This window comes from Halichoerus grypus, chromosome 8, assembly GCF_964656455.1.
Source record: "Halichoerus grypus chromosome 8, mHalGry1.hap1.1, whole genome shotgun sequence".
Taxonomy (NCBI): Eukaryota; Metazoa; Chordata; class Mammalia; order Carnivora; family Phocidae; genus Halichoerus; species Halichoerus grypus.
This window is the reverse complement of record NC_135719.1, coordinates 116,140,987-116,161,431: the sequence shown is the minus strand read 5'-3', so window position 1 is coordinate 116,161,431 and position 20,445 is coordinate 116,140,987. Positions and strand designations below refer to the sequence as shown.

General features: G+C 37.8%; 1 protein-coding gene across 6 annotated transcripts in view; it reads right to left on the bottom strand.

Moving 5' to 3' along the window:
* The window catches only part of SYNE2 (spectrin repeat containing nuclear envelope protein 2), a 315,251-nt gene that overhangs the window by 172,792 nt on the left and 122,014 nt on the right, over window positions 1-20,445 (bottom strand). For all 6 annotated transcript variants that reach the window (XM_078053796.1, XM_078053797.1, XM_078053799.1 and 3 more), the window contains exons 26-35: window positions 19,963-20,081; window positions 19,611-19,737; window positions 17,882-18,039; window positions 16,583-16,730; window positions 15,141-15,748; window positions 11,830-12,009; window positions 9,581-9,731; window positions 4,185-4,343; window positions 2,980-3,141; window positions 828-929 (exon numbers count right to left, since the gene is read on the bottom strand). In XM_078053796.1, the coding sequence (XP_077909922.1) occupies window positions 828-929; window positions 2,980-3,141; window positions 4,185-4,343; window positions 9,581-9,731; window positions 11,830-12,009; window positions 15,141-15,748; window positions 16,583-16,730; window positions 17,882-18,039; window positions 19,611-19,737; window positions 19,963-20,081 (1,914 nt within the window). The remainder of the gene's footprint in view (window positions 1-827; window positions 930-2,979; window positions 3,142-4,184; window positions 4,344-9,580; window positions 9,732-11,829; window positions 12,010-15,140; window positions 15,749-16,582; window positions 16,731-17,881; window positions 18,040-19,610; window positions 19,738-19,962; window positions 20,082-20,445) is intronic.

The window sequence follows — 20,445 nt, the reverse complement described above, 5'->3', positions numbered from 1 at the left end:
ATTAAAATATATAGAAAAAAATTAAACCCGCATTTATTGAGTGTTTATTATATGCACAGCTTTGTGGTAAGCACTTTATGTACAAAATACAGGCTTTAAAATGTTAAGTAACTTGCCCAAGATCACAAAGCTAGAAGGTGGCAGAGCCAGGACCCCACCCAGAAAGTCTGACTCCGGACATCATATTCAGCCACTGTGCACTCTGATCTAAATAAAATTGTAAGAAATCTCTTCACACAATAGAAAACCACACTTGGGGCAATCTCCCTGCTTCTGCATCTAGCAATTAATAAACACAGAATCACTTGAGCCATATTCTCCTTCCTATGGCCAAAAGACACTCAAGAGGAAACCCTTGTTACTTTACACCTCTATACAGGAGTCCTGGAAATAAATGAAATGAGAATAAAATAATACAAAAATAGTATTTATTCTAAACAAATATAATGAACTATGCCAACTATTAAAAATTTAGTTGGATTTAATGTAGGAACTGAATAAAGGTGAACTAAATAATGATCCTAACTTTATTTTAGTTTTAAGATTTAGAATTCTGGTTTATGAACATTATTTTTTTTAAGATTTGTTTGTTTATTTGAGAGAGAGGGAGAGAGCGCAGGGGGGAGGGGCAGACAGAGAGGGAGAGAGAAACCCAAGCCGACTCTGCACTGGGTGCAAGTCCAATGTGGGGCTCAATCCCATGACCCTGAGATCAGGGCCTTAGCTGAAACCAAGAGTGGGATGCTTAATCGGCTGCACCACCCAGGCACCTCTGAACATTACTTTAGAGTGCTTTAATTGCAACTGTCAAATAAAAATTCTCTTACCTGCAGTTCAAGGGGTATTTCACTGCTTTGAAGGAGACACTGGATTTTAGCCACTCTTTTAGAAAACTCTGAAGATTTTTGTTCATGGGCTTGTAACTCTTCCTATAACAAATAATGTTAATGGAAAATATCTTTTTACTTTATACTTTATTTTCTGGCACCCATGATTACTATTATTATATACAGAAACTGAGAGGGCCTTTGAATTTCCCCCAAATCACTTGTTTTTTTGAAGGAGTCCTAGGAGTTATAAACCCAAGTGACTTTATGAGTCAGGCAAATGTTACAACTGAGTGAAGCCTTCTAACTAGAAGACGACAGAGGGGGTCAGGCTTGTGCTACACAGAATATAGCACCTGCATTGCATTTCATAGATCTGTGCAAACTGTGCCATCTGCGCGTGCGCCGCGCACATACTTTGTTGGCAGAATCTGGCCGACAGGCTGGCAGTTTACAATCTTTAACTTCAAATTTTTTTTTTTCTTAAAGATTTCATTTATTGTACAGGGAGAGACATGGCGAGAGAGGGAACACAAGCAGGGGGAGTGGGAGAGGGAGAAGCAGGCCTCCCTCGAGCAGGGAGCCCGATGCGGGGCTCGATCCCAGGACCCCAGGACCGTGACCCGAGCCGAAGGCAGACGCTTAACGACTGAGCCACCCAGGCGCCCCTAACTTCAAATTTTTAAACAACCTGCATATCAAGGCATTTTTAAGGGACTTACTCATTTACACTTAGAAAATCATAATTTCTATCACCATATACAAAGGAAACTCATAAATCTCTACACATTTTTGAAAACCTTTTTCAAATGTATAAAAATGGATATGTGAATTTAAAAGTGGATAAAATAACAAACATTAGAGAACAAATGAAGCATTAGACCTGGCATACTACAAAGCCTTCATGCACACAGACATATTTTTCTATTACACCGAACCAGATATAATTGCTAATATTTGACTGTTTTCTGACCAACAAAGATTGAGATTTCATGCGATCCAAGTGAATAAAACATAAATAAGCTATTAGAAAGAACTCTTCCTAGGGTTAAAAGAGATAACTTAAAATCTTTCCAAATGGCAAAACCAGAGATTACGGTTTTAAAAACTAGCCTTTTTTGAAGCTCTAATAAGACTTTCATACTTGGCCTGGTATTTTTTTCTAATCTTTTGTAAGGAGAGACTGCTTAATTCAAATTATGAAGGTTGCCCATAATCATGATGTAGATCAGGGGCTAATAGTCTAAGGGCTGGCAGTCTATTTTTATAAACAAAGTTTTATTGGAACCCGGTTACTTCCAAGCATTTATGTATTGTCTATGAAAGCTTTCAAGCTACAACATCAGCATTAAGCAGTTGTGACAGTGACCAAATGATCTACAAGCTTAAAATATTTACCATTTGACCTCTTAAGAAAATGTCTGCCAACCCCTGGGACCAATATTGACCACCTGGGAACAATTATGCATTTTGATGGGGCTTCTTCTAGGAGTTATTAACATTTTTTATACCATAAATGCCTCTGATAGTCTGGTGAATCCTGTGGACCCTTTGCATAACAGTATTTTAAAAACAAAATGTGAGATAAATTATGTAGGATTATAAAGGAAAACAATTATATTGAGTTACAGTTATCAAAATATTAAAAATAATTATTGCTATAGTAATATATATGTTTCTATATTAATACCTTAAATAATAAGAACTAGAAGTGACACTACTAAATACCATAATTTCAAAGTAGTGATAAAAGGTAACAGTTACATCTGGATAATGATTCAAAAATATCTGTGATTTTCTTGATAACAAAGTCACACAGAACGTTCACCCAACTATGTTTGTTGACTATATTCATAATTGGAACCAATACTACATTTTGGTTAGACATTCATAAAAATAAAGATACAATTTTTCCCATATGAGGTCATTTTATCCATGAACCACTTGGGTGTCTGTCAACCCCAGATTAATAATACCTGCTAACACCGTCCTAGATATCACAAAGGAAACAACAGAAAGGTCCCACTCAAGGGATAATGAAAGAAATAAGACATTTCTTTGTGATTTCTCTACTCTGCTTCAAGAAAGCAAGCTCCATATCAAACATCAGCTGTGTACAAAAAGCATACATTTTATCTCAGTTACAAATTACCTTCAGTTTTTCTCTTTCTTCTTCAGCCAGTTGATGTAATTCCATTTTTCGAAGGACCTTTTCAGTCCACTCATCAATGACATTTTTTAAGTTAAAAAGTTTGTCCCATAAAGCTAGAGCTCGACCAAGATTTTCATAGTAGTCTTCTGTCTTCTCATTTATCTACCATAATTAAAAAATAGAACACATTTAGTGGTAAAAAGTATAAAAACCATTGTTTCAGACAGACTCTATTTTAAAATAAAAGTTTAGTTTACCTTTGCTTTTTAAATAATTTGCTTTACTTATCAACAAAAAATGTGTTTTTTTTTTTTAAAGATTTTATTTATTTATTTGAGAGAGAGAATGAGATAGAGAGAGCATGAGAGGTGGGAGGGTCAGAGGGAGAAGCAGACTCCCTGCTGAACAGGGAGCCCGATGCGGAACTCGATCCCGGAACTCCAGGATCATGACCTGAGCCGAAGGCAGTCGCTTAACCAACTGAGCCACCCAGGCCCCCAACAAAAAATGTGCTTTAACATATCATGTAGTTCTTCCTTCCACAAAAAAACTTTGCTGCCACTTTTAGGCAACTCAAAGCAATAGTCTTCCTAATTTCTAAACCATAAATTAAAGGTGCTTTTAAAACACAGAAGAAAATATTACACGGACAAGTTCTTACTCTGTATCATAAAAATACAATTATTACTCAACCAAAACTGTAATATATAAATATATAGTTGAACATGAATATCTCGAATGGTTTCTATATTAATTAATTTTAAATAAGTTGAGTATAAGCTTTTATATCTCAAAGATGATAGACCCATTTGTTAGTAGTGTCCAACTCTGGGGGTGAAATTAATTCCTAAGTCATAAATTTTATATTATTTGAACATTTTATAATAAACACTTTTGAATTTTATAATTAGATAAAAATATTAAAGATACAACAGAAAAGATCAATTGGCTACAAAATAAAAATTTTTTTTTTTTTTAAAGATTTTATTTATTTATTTGACAGAGATAGAGACAGCTAGAAAGGGAACACAAGCAGGGGGAGTGGGAGAGGGAGAAGGAGGCTTCCCGCCAAGCAGGGAGCCCGATGCGGGGCTCGATCCCAGGACCCTGGGTTCATGACCTGAGCCGAAGGCAGACGCTTAACGACTGAGCCACCCAGGCGCCCCTACAAAATAAAATTTTTAGTTAATTAAATTGTCACTCACATCAAGCCATCTATCCACAATAATATTAGCTTCTTTTTCAAAAGGAGGCTCTTCAAAAATTCTCATTTTATTTAGATGAAATTGTAGATTTCTGCAGATCTGGTTAATCTTGTCTACAACTTCTAAATGTTCACTAAATTCTTCTTTGACAATTTCAATCTGTAAAAAAGATAGGTAACATGTTTTTGATATATTTACATAGAAAAACTGGTAAGAACCAAAATTCTATTATTGGCTATTCATAACAGAGTATTTCCTTTGTACATTATACTTTTGTAAAGCAAGCTGTTATTTTCACACTTCCTCAATAAAAAGTTTTTAGAATCCTAACCATCTCATTTAACAATAATGCTACACCCAAATTTCTTCCCACTCCGCATGATGAAATAATTATAACCATCTAAAACCATGTTTCTTGTCCATGTGAAATAACAGTCTACCCAAAAAAAGCACCTTCATTCAATAGTATAAAAAATGGCAGATCCTAGATTCCTCTAACAGGAATTATCTTTGGAGTGTTGAAGAACCTACATGCTCACCTGAATAAAACAGACAGAACTCTAATACATCTTTAATATGGCTTCAATTTTAATCTTCCATGATTCTAACTCCACATTACTTCTAACATGGAAGGTGAAACACTACTTTATCAAAAGGCCAATGATCTTAAACTACAAAATAAAATTTGAGAGCTGACTAATGTAATCTTCATGTTTCACTCAGCTTACCAGTCTTACCTGAGCATTTTAAACAATTGTATAAAATTTGAAAATAGATTTCTCATAAGCAAATATCTAAATAAATATATACACCCGAGGAAATGTCTGAAAATACAGAGTAGATATAATTTTCCCCATTCTTCCCATTAAGTACAACTAAAAACCCTGGATATCATATACCTTCTTGAACAACTGGGGGCATCATCTCTTGAGCACCAACTTTGTGGTAAGTTCCCTGCATTTTCTTTTTTCCCTCAGATATCCCAGAGTGTGTGCTGAAGAAGCGCGGGAAAAAAAAAAAAAGTCCTAAGGGAAGCTTGCTCTCTTCAGCCAGAGAACCAAAAATGGGACAATCTAGCACGACAGAAAACTTTTAGAAAATAATCACTCCCTAGGGCCAAATAACATAGAAAAAGATATGAAGAGAGTTCACCAAAGATGACATACATTGTGTGTTGTGGCAAACAACCACAAGGAAAGATTAATACCATTAGCAAATTAGGAAAATGCAAATTAAACCATAATGTGATACCACTACATACCTATGAGAATGGCTTAAAAAAAATGGAGACAATATCTAATGCTGGCAATGCTGCAGAGAAACTGGGTCACTCCACATTACTGATGGGAATGGCTAGGCAGTTTCTTTAAAAACTAAATACACAATTAACGTACAAGCCAGCAACTGTACTCCTGGGCAGTTAGCCCTGAGAAATAAAAACTTCTATTCACATAAAGACCCCTACACGGAGGTTTAGAGCAGCTTTACTCATAATAGCCAAAAATTATAAACAACCTAGACGTCCTTCAGTGGTGAATAATTAAACAAACTGTGGTTACAACCATACCAGGGGATACTACACAGCAAGAAAAAGGAACAAACTATCAACACATGCAAGAACCTGAATGAATCTCCAGAGAATTATGCTGAGTGAAAACAGCCAATCCCCAAAGGTTACATACTGTATGTACACACCGGAGGGAAACAGGAGGGTTCTAAAATGACAATACGAGGGGTCCTTGTGGGGATGGAAATGTTCTTTATCTGGACTGTATCAACGTCAGTAGCCTGAGTGCAACATTGTACTATGTACTTTTATAAGATTTAACACTGGGGAAACTTACAGTAAAGGGTACACAGGATCTCTCTATAGAATTTCTTAACAACTGCATGTGAATCTATAATTATCTCAAAATAAAAAAGTTTAACTGAAACAATAATTGAATAAAAATTTTAAAATGAGAAAAAATTACTGGGGAGGTTTCTGTCTCCTGGCTAATGACTGACTGATATATCTGTAAAGATGAAATGCAAACGCCGATGTCTTCTCTCCTGGCACAGGACTCTTCGCATTGGGCATAATAAATTTTGTTCAATCAAATGGAAAAAAAAAAATTAAAAGAACTTTGTTGTTACGCTGACACAAGCCACCACTGAGAGAAGAAAAAAGAAAGAGCAAGAGAAGGTACTGTCACCATTGACAGGAACTGTGGGTTTTGTTCCACAATAAATGGAAAGGGTAGAATAAAGGAAAAATAGACTCGCTCTGCCTTTTCCCAAACTTGAATAGTCCCCTGACATTCTAGCCTTTAGTCTTACTTTTGCACTTCTGTCTTTCATTAAAGAGAGTGGAAATCTGGTCCCATATTCTAGATAAACATCCAGGTTTCTATGGTTTGGAAGACAAAAGTTCTCAGTGGTATATCATGTTTCAGCCACTGGTGTAAAGTCTCACGCTACAAATACATACTACAGAAATGGATTGTTTCTGAAGACAGTATCTAATTCATCACAAAATTAACTGAAAGTTATGTTAACCATCAGTATTAAAATGTGCTTTTTTTCAGACAGTTAAAAAAGCATCTGAGAAAAGAAATATTAGTGTACTAGAACTTGTATAGCTTCCATACAAAATAATATATTATTTCAGCAAATATATAAAATGCTCATATGCTAGATACCATATTAGATATAAGATTCTCAACATAATAAGAAACGCCTGGGCCCTTATACATTTTTCTCTTTTAAAAAAAGATTTTATTTATTTGTCAGAGAGAGAGAGTGAGCACAAGCAGGGGGAGCGGCAGGCAGAGGGAGAAGCAGGCTCCCCACTAAGCAAGGAGCCTGATGCGGGACTCGATCCCAGGACCCAGGGATCATGACCTGAGCTGAAGGGAGATGCTTAACTGACTGAGTGACCCTGGTATCCCCCTCTTACACATTTGTTAAAGGCAATTAATTATTTTGTTAATTTTTAAAATATCTTGGTGAGCAAACCTTTACAGCTGAGAAAGGGGAACAAAGCAAAGTTAACCAATTTTTACTTCTGCCAAATACATATTTCAAATGTTTACAGAGAATGCAATGTTATGATGACTGAAACATGATTTTGTAGTCACATAGACCTGGGATTAAATCACAATTATGCCATTTATTAGCCATATAATCCTGGGGAAGTTACTTAACCTCTATATAGTCACTTTTTACCTTTTTTACAAATTCCAGGACATAAATAAATTGGACATTACTGGTAAGCAAGATCAGCATGCCTGAAAAATTCAATACATGGATATGGTTCTTTTTTTTTTTTTTCCTCTGTGTTGCTTCCTTATTGTTCAACAGTAAGATCCTTGAGACTAGCATTATGAACCTGTCTTCACATCAGGTGAAGAACCCAGGTCACTGTATTAATATCTGAGCTACTCTGTGATAAGATTCCAAGATTTGGATTTAGAACTGGAGGAGATAAAGGTCTTGTAAGTATTTAGGCTGGCCCACATGCTTGAACTATTTTTTTTTTCCCAGAGAACTTGCTGGGGTATTGGGCACTTGTGCAGATTATAAAAGAGCAATACCACTGGTCTTATTTTCTGAGTCTATATCTCCTTTGACAGTCCCACAGCAAATCAGGAAAACTGACAGGGCAGGGGTGCGGAATTTCTTTGTTCTTTATTCATGACACCATTTTAATAACATTAAAATTCCTACAGTTACTTCTAAAATTGTCTAAAGAAAAAAAAGAAAACAAACACCTCTAAACCTTGGTTTTCCCACCAGTATAACAGGGCTAATACTACTTACCTTGTAGGGTTATAGGCTTATGTGGGAATGAAATGATACAATAATGTGTGAAGAATGTGGCACATAATGGCCAAGCCATCCATGGTAGAAGCTATATCATTATCATCATCATCACCATTTTTAGTAGTAGTAGTAGTGTTACTTAAAACCTCAAGGCCACATGATCATCTTATTTGCAAATAAAACCAATTTTTCTGGCTTCAGGATTTTCCAGCTTCTGGGACAAATCATTTATTGGAGTGGAGGGGCATAGTTTGGCCCGTGAAAAAAGGAGATTAGTAAATTTTTAAAGTGTTGCCATTAATGTCTTTGGTATTAAGAATTTTCCATACTTAATATATCCTTAGGCTAGATTCCTAGAAATGAAATATTTGGTCAAATGGTAGACAGATCTTCAAGGATCTTGAATAATATTGTCGAAGTATTTTCCAAAAGGGTAGTATCAATCTACTCTTTAACCAGCAACATAAGAGTACACATCTCGCTGACTATCAAAAGGCAAACAAAGGTATTTTTGAGTAGTTCTGGTTTCCTTTGATTACTCACGAGGGTGAACTACGTCTCTCCCACCCACTCATGCTCTCCCCCCCAAAATAAATAAATAAAATCTTAAAAAAATAATAAATCTCATAGGAAACCAGTTAGACAGTCACATATTGTACAACTGGTGTCCAAACAGGGTTCTTTGTAATTGGTCAGTTCCAAGAGACTGAGTCTGAGAAAGTAGGTCTCAGACAGAGGCTGCACCTCATCTATAGCTCTGGCCATGTGTCCGCACCCTGAATGTCACTTCAGCTTCAGGAGTAAGAGTTCTAGATAAAGACTAAGTTGTAAGAATCTGGTTGATTCTCTCTCTCTCTCAGCAAATGGGAAGTTCAATGAAATGAAATTGCTTTCTAACAGGTGTATCAAGTAGATTATATTTCACACATGCTTTTGACCCTTTAACAGCACCTTAGCATAGGACTCATAAAACCAGTAGCAAAAGCAACTTCCTGGTGTATAGTAATAGAGTGTAGTAGTAGTATTCCTCAACTACTCCATTCTTCTGCCACTTTGGTTGATAACCACCTAAAATCGTAGAAAATAATGACACCTAGTGTCCAGAATTGTTACTCTTCTTAGAATACGTTGTGATTGGTAAGGCTATGAATACAGATGGAGCATCATGGATGTAAACTCACACATCTTTACAGAAAACGAATAAATAAAAATGTAATTATTCCTTTGCCTGCTAATAATGGAGGGGTTTTCCTACTACTTTCATTCTCTCGAGCCTAAAATGAAGTCTCAGGTTCGTTTTTGGTAGAAGGTCAGTGCAAAGACTGTCAAAACTATAGAGAGGTAGCAGCAGGGGTGAACCCAGACTCCAACAGAACCACACCACCAGTATCCAAAACCAAACACAAGCAACCCAGCATCAGCTTGGGGACTGAATTATTCCAAGCCCTAGTAATAAATTCAATAAGGTCTTAGATATCTGATAAAACAGGGTCACTGTTCTTTTAAGCCAAGTTTCAAAAATGACTCTATTTATAATATCCTCTTTATTATCAAGGCCATTGTGTAGAGTTTCCTTTGGAATCTGGACTCACCTCTGCTATCCTTTTCTTCAGGTTCTCTTTTCCCATGTAGGAAGCCTGAAGGGAGATGACATTCTCTTCTTTTTGAATCAAAGCAGTCAAGACACTTTTAAAATTCTGATATTGTCTTAAGAGCTCCAAAACTCTTTCACATTGGTCAAGGCTATGGGAAAAAAAAAAAAAAGTAAAACAGGTAAATCTCTAAAAATAATAAAACCATTCTCTCTCTTTGTAAGTATCCTATAATAATGACTAACACTTTAGAGAAGGATTTTTCCTCTTGACATAGTTTAGCATGTTGTTTTACCAATGTAACCTAAGAATGACGGCACATACAGTTATCTGGCAAACGGATGGTATAAATAATCACTGGATTATGATTTTCACCAGATCAATTAAAAAAAAAAAAACCACGAGATGTAAGCTCTAGAAAGAAACACAGGATTCATAATCTTAAGAAATCAGCATCTCAATTTCATCATTAACCAAAAAACATCTTGGAAAACAGTACCTCCCTAGCACTACTTTTGGAGATTGTTTCGATACTAATTCAGCAAGTCACAGTTGGTTTATGTCTATTTAACTCATTCTAGATTTAGCCCTCTTTAAAAAGTAAAGTAAGGGGCGCTTGGGTGGCTCAGTCGTTGAGCATCTGCCTTCGGCTCAGGTCATGATCCCAGGTCCTGGGATCGAGCCCCGCGTCGCGTCAGGCTCCCTGCTCAGCGGGAAGCCTGCTTCTCCCTCTCCCACTCCCCCTGCTTGTGTTCTCTCTCTCGCTGTGTCTCTCTCTGTCAAATAAATAAATAAAATCTTTAAAAAAAAAAAAAAAGTAAAGTAATACAGATAATTTGGCAGTAAGGATACCTACTTATGGCTGGGCACTAATCAGTCATATGAACTTAGATAAGTTACTTTAGCCTCTTTAGACCTCAGTTCTTTCCTCTCTAAAATCTAAGGGTAGACTAGATCGAATACCACAGACAGGCTTGATCTTGACTACTGTACACTCAAGCTTCCAGTAAAACACAGGAGGTGCACCCAGACAGAGTTCTGTGTAAAAGGACCACTGAGGTGAGCAGAGTTAAGGGAAACTTCCAGGGAGCTGAAGTACTAACCAGAGCAAAAACAGATATACCACTCAGCCTCAGGGGAAAGGGAGAAAGTCCCCTGAGCCAGACAGGAGGGTGCCAGTAGGAGATGCCAGAACCACCTGCTGGAAAGGGAAGGGGTTAAGACCATCCTGACCTCTCTCTCTGCTTGTCCTCAAATCTCCTACTAGTACCTCCCACTTCCTATTCCAACTGGACCCATTGGCCTGGCTGGTACAGTCTGTTAGGGATCAGCCTTCCTGACCACTTCTCTGTTGAGGCAGAGAGTAAGGGAAAGAAGGCATGGATGGAGAATATTCAGCAGAACTGCCAACTAGGACTGGTAGGTAATGGCTATCACATAGTTAAGAAAACTTCTGAGCCTGCCCAGGCTCTGCAGAAAAAAATGGTGGTAACTGACAAGCAATGTTTGCCATTCAAATAGGGTGATGTGGTAGAATAATGCCGCCAACCCCAAAGATGTCCACATCCTATCCCTGGATTCTGTGAATATGTTCCCTTACATGGCAAAAAGTACTCTGCTGGTATGATTACGTTAAGGGTCTTAAAATAGGGACATTACCATGAATTATCTGTGTGGGTGCAGTATCATCACAAGGGTCCTTATAAGAGGGAGACAGGAGGGTCAGAGTGACAACAGAAGCAGAGATGAGAGGAGAGAAAGCCAGATTAAGATTTGAAGATGCCACACGGCTGGCTTTAAAGATGGAGGAAGGGGACACACATCAAGGAAAGTGGTAGGAGGCCTCTAGAAGACAAGGAAATGGATTCTGTCCTAGAGCCTCTGAGAAAGGAAGGCAGCTTCATTTCAGAATTTCCAACCTCCAGACTGTAAGATAAATTTGTATTGTTTTTCAGCCACCAAACTTCCAGTAATTAGTTACAGAACAGCAACAGAAACTGACACAGGTGGGGTAATAATAATCATAAACACACTGTGTATTTGTTATCCCTCTTAAATAACCTCTTAAATTCATTGGGCTATAATCTAGGATTCCAGATCTTGCCCAGACATTGGCCCCATGAGCTTCCAGTATGAAACTCTCACGTTTGCCCCTCTTTAGATCCATGTAAATGTGTTTTCAACATATCTCAAAAAGTTAACTGTGCTACAAACAACTTCTCAGATTTGGGAGGGATTTTTCTCCTTACCATTCAGTGACTGAAGCTTTTGTACTCTCCCACAAAAGTGCTGTATTTTGGAACTGTTGATTCAGTGATTTTTCTCTGCCATCTTTGAATTGTGGAAGAGAATTAACCATCTCTTGCAAGCATTTCTTCTCTTCTTCATATTCATCTAGATCCTTATCCAGTCTCATTAGTGATTTTTTCCTTGATTATGAAAGAGAAAAGTTTGATAGCCAGTTATTAGCCAATCTGATTCAACACAAGTATGGGTAATTTGGGGGAGCACGCTAACTTTAATTTGCCCTCAAATTATTATATCAAAATTACACAGTCCTATTACAGAGTTCATGAGGCTCTTTGCATCTCCAGAATACTAATTTGGTATATTAGACATAATAAATATACAAAACCACAAGCAGTAGAATTTTTCTGTGGTGAACACACTTGTTAAGGGAGTAGATATGTATGTGAGAGAAAAGAGAAAGAGTATGTGTGTGTGTGAACGGGAAAGAGAGCATAGAATAGAGAGAAAAGAGATGGATGATCATGCCCTGCAAGCTCCTAAGGAAGAGTGGAGGAGGCCAAGGAGAAAGGAACAAGCAAGGAAATCTTGAATTTCTACATTCTATACAAAAACCTCTTCCCCATCAAAAAAAAAAGAGTCACGGGGCGCCTGGGTGGCTCAGTCGTTAAGCGTCTGCCTTCAGCTCAGGTCATGATCCCAGAGTCCTGGGATGGAGCCCTGCATCGGGCTCCCTGCTCAGCGGGAAGCCTGCTTCTCCCTCTCCCACCCCCCTGCTTGTGTTCCCTCTCTCGCTGTCTCTGTCAAATAAATAAAATTAAAAACAAAACAAAACAAACATTTGACCTAAGAGCTTTAACCTGCAAACTAATCCTGGAAGGATTAATTCCATTCACCTAGGTCTAAATTGCTTTTATCACATACTCACTGCCTCTCCCTCCCTCTTCCACTTCTCTCTGGAATCCACTCCCATAAGGCTTTCACTCCCTACCGCTCCTCCAAAACCGCTCATCAAGATCTCCAGTAACCTCCACGTTGCTAAACCCATGTTCCATTCTCAATCTTTGCTCCCTTCACTGGTCAGCGGCAGGGTCAGAGTGACAACAGAAGCAGAGATGAGAGGAGAGAAAGCCAGATTAAGATTTGAAAGGCCTCCTCACTTGACCCCAGGACTCTTGATTTTCCTCCTCCTATACTGGCCACTCCTTCTCGGTACCTTTGCCTGGTTCCTCCTCATCTCCCTAATTAACATGGAGTGCCTGGAGCATGCAGCTCAGCCTTCTTCTGTGGCCTATCTGAACTCACTCCACTGGCAATGTCATCCATCTCATGACTTTAAATAGCATTCTAGACGCTGATGACTCTCGAATGCATACCTCTAGCTCAGCCCTCTCTCCTGACTCTATCTACTGTTAAGAGTTTTGTTGATATCCTTACTTGAATGTCAAATAAGTATTTTGAACCTGTCATTTCTAAAACCGAGCACACTTGATCTTTCATTCAATACCTGACAAACTTCACTCTTTCTCATCTCAGTTGATGGTAACTCTGTTCTTCTAGTTGCTCAGGTCAAAGCCTAGAATCATTCTTGACTCCAATCTTTCTTTTATAACCTAGGTACAGTGTGTCAACAAATCTTGTGGACTCCGTCTTCAAAATATATTCAGAATTTTAGCCCTTTCTGCCACCTCACCACTGGTCCATACCACCATCATGCCTTACCACAGATGAAGCTAGACTTTCTGTATCTTCCCTTGACTCCTACACTCTGTTCTCAACACGTCAGCTAGAGAGAGCCTGTTACATTGAAAACCAAATCGTTTCCATCTGCCCAGAACCCTCCAATGACTTCCCATTGTACTCAAAGAAAAAGCCAAAGTTATCACATGGCCCACAGGTCCCTACCTGAGCTAAGCCCCATCCCACCTGTTCCCTTTCTGATTCCCCTTTCATACCTCTTCCCCTCGCCGCTGCCCTTCTCACCTCCTTGCCTCTCCTCAGACATGCGGCCCATTCCCACCTCTGGCCTTTGTACCTTCCGCTCCCTCAGCCCGGAAAGCTCTTCCTCCTGGTAGTCACCGGGCTAGCTCTCTCATCCCATCTGACTCAAAGATTTACTTTCTCAGTAAAACTGTCCTTGATGACCCTTTTGGAATTACAACCCCCTCCTCCTTCCTTGCTTAATTTTTCTTCATAGCTTCTATCACCATCAAACACTGAATATCTTACTCCTCTCACTAGAAAAAAGCTCTATCATGGCCAAGAGTTTTTGTCTATTTTGTTAACTGCTATATCTCTAGTACCTAAAATAGTACCTAGCACACAACACGTATTTGTTGTATTAACTAAATTAAAAATTAAAGCAATTTATTATCAATGTATAGATTTTCATGTGTAAATTAACATTAATTTATTCATTACTTATTATTTATAAATATATAATAAAAATTTATTAACAATAAATAATGAAATTAGTAATTAGTTCGACACCTCACTAAGAAGTGGGCACTGTGGGAATGAAAGTCTCATTGAGATGAGAGCACAGGGCAATTTCAGAGGGAAGAGCTTGGTCAGCTGAAGAGCCTCAAGAGAGCATTGAGCCTGAGGGACTCGGTGGGCAGAGGAGACGGAACGTGGGAATGATTTAGACAGGGGAGGGGAGGCCCCAAAAGTAACTTGCTAACATTGTCACTTGCAGGACCTGGAGGCTGGCTCTGAACGCCAGCATTAAAATAACAGCACTCATACAGAAGGCTGCCCGCCTCAGTTTACTGCAATTCTGCTCATTCTCCAAAATCAGCACTAACCTTAGCTAACCTCTCAAATTCAATCCTATGCCTTCCCACTCAGTCCCCCTCCCAATCCTGCTGGGAGGAGAGGAGAAAACCAAATACTTCAGGAAGAAGTAGGGACAGGGCATGGCATGCATATCTTCTACCACTTCTTTCTTTATTATCCAACGTGTGGAGTATTTTAGGTCTTCCCCCATCACAATAACCCCGTAATAAGTAACAAAGTCACTAAAAGGGACTTTGAAGGAACTCAAGTACTTTACACACATCTTATTTCACTCTTCCTGTGTCCATGAAACACACACTTTAATGAGAAAAAAATTATAGAGCATTTTGTGAAGGCACACTAACAACAAAAATGAAGCTTGTTTGAAAAGTCTACAGAAAAGAATGCTGAATGCTGAGCAGAGCAGGATGGAACAGAAGTAGAAAGGCATAGGAAGTATTCTCTCACCTAATAGATACTGAAAACACGGAAAAGCATTATCCTGCATCGGGACATGGGCGGAAATGAGACTCACCGTAGTTTCACAGCTGGAACAGTGGGATCCTTAAGACTGATTTTACTGATTTGATTGTACACATCTTGAATGTTTTTCAGGAGTTCATTATTTTTGAAAATACAAGTCTCTAGTAATTTGTTTTCTTCCATGAACTCTTCCTGCACGCCATAGCCACGTGTCTCAAGTAACTTTCTGGACAAAGCAACAAGGAGTTTGTCGCAGGTGTCGTCACCCTGGCCATCATCTTTGAAGCTTATGCCGAGCATCTTCAAACGTTTATCCAGATGTCTGGCCTGGTCCTTCATCAGGCTAATTTCTCTTTCCTTATTTTCTAGCATCACAGTGTTTTCTCGTACTACCTGTGTATCTGAGGCTGAAAGGTCTGTAACAAGCTCAAAAGAGAGTTCAGCTGTTCTCAGAGAAGCCAGAAACTCCTCCAGAGCTTTGAGGGCATCTTTACTCCTCTGGACCTTGTGGTTCACTTCTTCAAGTTGTGTTCTGTGTTTTAGCATGATATTCTGTGTTGCATGTAGATCAAGTGGGTGTAATTCCTTTAATGCAAAGTCACCCGACTGTTCCAGGTTGTTACATATTTCAATCTGTTTGGCTACGGAATCTTGGATATTCTAAAATAAAGGAAGAAATGCTGAAAAAAAAAAACTGAGGCAGAAGAAAAGAAAGGCTGCACATCAGAAATGAACCTACACTTACGATGACTAGGTGGCATCTAGAAAATTGCTTCTCAGGTTTGCCAAGGCTGACAGTTTCAACAGAAGGAAACATGTTAATTACAAATCATTAGATGGCCCAGCTGTTTCATTATCTGATAACCTTCCTGATGTTTCAATCCCCCAAGGAAAACAAGTATATAAATCTACTGCTTCAGTGAAAATAGAGATTAAACTGTTGTGACATCTGTTTATAATCTGAAAAATAAAACTTAAATTTTTTTTTTTATTTAAAATGAGACCTGGGGGTGGGGGCATGGGGTAACTGGGTGATGGGCATTAAGGAGGGCACGTGATGTAATGAGCACTGGGTGTTATATGCAACTGATGAATTACTAAATTCTATCTGAGACTAATAATATAGTATACTAATAATATAGTATACGTTAAGTACATTAAATTTAAATTAAATTTTTTTTTTAAATGGGACTTGGAATAAGTAAACTGTAGAATCTGCATGTGAGTCTAGGACAATATTTAGGATTTTAGCCATTGGAGAAGATATTCATAAGCAAACCTTCGTTTTGAATTCAAAGAAAATACCTCATTATTTACCCCACAGTACCTCCTTTCAAATTTGCAAGGAATTGAGAGTTGAGAAATAAATAAGTCTAAATTATTGAAGACTTTTCTGCCATTGCTTATAGTCGAACTATATACTATTGATATATAATTAAAAATCTCTGAAGAACTGAATTCTTCTATGAGTACCCTGGGAGAAGTTATATTTACCCCCAGCTTTTGATAAATGCCATCAGCATCAATGACATGAAATTCGTGAATGGCTACTTCATGGAGGAGCAGGTCCGAGCCACAGAGTAGAAGTGATTCCTTCTCCACAGGGGACACAATCTTCAGCGCCATCTCCAAAGATTCCATTCTGGGTGAAAAATAAACCAGATATAATGGAAAAAGACAACATAAAGATATTCTACAAAACATATTAATGCCATGATTTAACTAAGAACAGAAAATAATTACCCAATAAGAATACATACAATGATATGTACAGATCATCACATTAAAACCCAGACCCAGCAAAATAAAAACAACAAAAAAAACCCCTCAAAAACCAAACCCAGCAATCCAAAATGCCAAAGAATAAGTTGTTTGCTATATCCAATATTCTTAATAGCTTAATACATACCACGCTGAGTGGAAAATTGTTGTAAAATATACTAAGCCTTACCCTACCTTTTTTTATCAACTTTTTTTAAAGATTTATTTATTTATTTTAGAGAGAGAAAGAGAGAAAGTGAGTTGGGGGGAGGGACAGAGGAAGACAATCCTTCAAGCAGACTCCCCACTGAGTGTGGAGCTCAACAAGGGGCTTGGTCCCACGATCCATGAGATCATGACCTGAGCCGAAACCAAGAGTCAGATGCTCAACCAAGTGAACCACCCAAGTGCCCCTCCCTACCTTTTGAAATACAAAATATTGAATGTAATTTAAGTTTGCCTTTAATGACAAAGAAATGTCATTATAAATTAGTTTATCAGTGAAAACATAATAGAATTCAAAGAAATAGGCTCTACTAATAATAAATTGAAATGTGTGACCTTGGACAAATAACATATAGACTCTGAGCCCCCGTTTCCTCCTATGTAAAATGGGTCTGTGTCCTGGGGAAACACATCCTATGTATAGGGGATAATAACAGCACTCTCACTTTAGAAATGGGGAAAATCAAGGCCCAAAGAAGTTAAGTGACATGGCCAAATTCATGCCCAAGGGCAGGGAGGTTGGGAGAGGGAATGACAGAGTGAGGGGGAAGCAGAGCATGGCCTTTGGAACTCAACACTTAAGTTCCACCTAAGTCTCTGGCCAGTGCAGTGGCTTGGTTATGTTGTTTAAATTCCCTGAGTAGCAGTTTCCTCGTCAGTCAAATGTCAATCATGGTAGCCTCTCTCACCCGGGTTGTGACAACTAAATACAATAGCATACTTAGTATCGTACTAGCCTAGCTTAAAACAGCATTAAAAATTCAGTAAATTCGGTAAATTCATGGTTAATAGATCTCAGAATTATACCTGGTATTAAGAGTCATCTGAAAGTCTCTTTCTTTTTCCTTTAATCTGTCTCTCGTGTTACTTATAAAAGGCTTGTTTACGTCACTGTCAAGTTCTTCTAACTTCAGTGAGGTGATTTCAAACTCTTTCCAGCAAGCATCAGTTTCATTTTTTAAGACCTAGGTGAAACATATAAAGTAATCTATCAACTAGTGGGTTAACAGGCACAATTATTCTGTTCTTACAAAAATGAGGCATTTGCCAACTATTAACACGGAGTTTTATACGAAAACACATTGAAATTATTTTTATATCTAACTAATTAAATTTAATTTTAAATAAATTTTAAAAATATTTTCTAACCATCTACAAGTGAAGTATCCTTCAGGGAACAATGATCTTAACTGTGTTCTCAGAAGTCCCATTCAATGAAGTCAAGGGAGTCCTTCCAACAAAGGAATCCAAACTCCCTTCCCATAAGTAGGTGTACAGAATATAATTCAGAAAGGTACATGTAATGTAAGAACAGATATCCTAGTTCCTCTAGATAATAAATCTTTGTTTCTCCCTAAACTAAAAATAAAACTAGAGTGAACCAAAACTGTTTCTATCAAATAAGAAGTGAATGAAATTAAGTTATGATTTATAATTAAACACCTAAAAATTCAATACTATTCTAGCTCCCTATCTTGTTGGTGGTGGTTTTTTTTTTTTAAGGCACTGCTACAGAATTTACTGAGTGCGGATCATTATAATTTGTTCTTCACGTTCCCCATGGATTATTATAGCTTTTATAACTAACTCATTATTCCGTTACTGGAGTAAGGTCTCAAGATAGTTTCTTAATTGTGATGAAAATGTGCTAAATCCATCACTTGAACAACAGAGAGTTTAACATATTAATTCTGCTTACTCAGATGGAAAATAGAGAGGAGCCAGATGGTAGAGTGTGACTCAGGAACTGGCATCATAAAGGGAAGATAACTATAAAATATGGGAGGGGACTGTAGGCTCTCCCACGGCCCTTTCCTCCACCTGCGGGGTCTTCTGTGAGGGATCATTCTAATGCACGTCCAAGCACAGAGCAGCGCGCTCTGCACTGCAGACAGTCTTCAAAATAAGGAAGAGCTTAAAAATAAATAAATAAATAAAATAAGGAAGATCTTCATTTGTAGGGCTTACGATTGGTGTGCCCAACACTAGACAGTTTTTTCTGTAGCTCCTGAGCCAAATGGCTCTCTGCGAGATTATCCATCACTCAGAGTGAAATATCCCTCCACTGCCTGCCCCTTCCTTACTGCCCCAACATGAGATAGACAATGTGACAATTTGGTCAAGATGATGATGACTGAAACAGATATTCAGAGCCACTGGTTTTTCATGTATTGTTCATTTGAGAGCAACACAGTTGGACTACTGGTTGAAACTGCCTTCAAACACATTGTTTTGAACAATTCCTTTGAAGCCCTCATTCCCATCCTAAACATAATCCAAAACTCTGCAGGCCACAGTATCTTGAGTACCAAATTAGAGCATGAGCAATAAATTAGAAACAGTCTTTCCTGGACTTGAAACTGACTGCATATCACACTCTGAAATAGAATGATGTTAGAAATGCAATCCAACAAAGAGAATTCTTTGGAAACATCTAGCATATGTGACCTCAACAAAAATAGTGAATTCTATACTCATGGTGGTATTATTTTCTAATAAAAGATAAAACTTCTCTAATAATATTTTCCGTAATTACCTGTAGATCTGTCAGTTTATCCTGCAGACAAGCACTACTCCTTTCCTCGTCACTGGAGAAATCAGAAATAATTCTGAATTTGTTGTTTTCCAAGTACAGCTCAAGATTTTCTCTGTGCATATCATACCTGGAAAAAAATTAAATGCAATGTTACTTAATTTTAACAATAAGACAAAACACTTTTTTAATTACTGTCAATTATACATGAGGAAATCTCAGGGAATTTCTGCTTAAGTTACTGGACCATGTGCAAAAAATTATGACTAATGGATTATAAACACGTATTAAAATATAACATGTTTGCACTAATGAAAGATTTTTGGTGGATTTTCCAGTTATGTAAAGGGGTTACCTCTCTTGTAAACTACTGAGGGCTGCATTGTGATCCTTTTCATACTTCTCCATAGAGCTTTCTTCCTGTTGAGGCTTTAACTTGAATTTCAGGCTAAAATTCTTAATCGATCCCATTGCCTATGTAAATATGCAAAATAGCAAACATAATATCTTCAATATACTTAACTGGGATATACATATACAAATGGAATATACAACTGGAATATATATATACACAAGCATAATATATTTCAATATACTTAAGTATCTGGAAAAGATAAGCACTTTATAATACAAACGTATGTCCCTAATTCTTTATACCCCAAACCAGGAGATAATACAACATATTTGAAGCTTCTCAGCTCCGAGAAAGGTCTTCCCGGAGGACAGAGGATATTTATGACACTGAGTCTCACCTTCTAATTGGTATGTCAGCACAGAAATGGTGTATTCTCCCAACCCCTAAATACGGTCTCCGCCTGTGGCCACAGAGCCGTAGTCG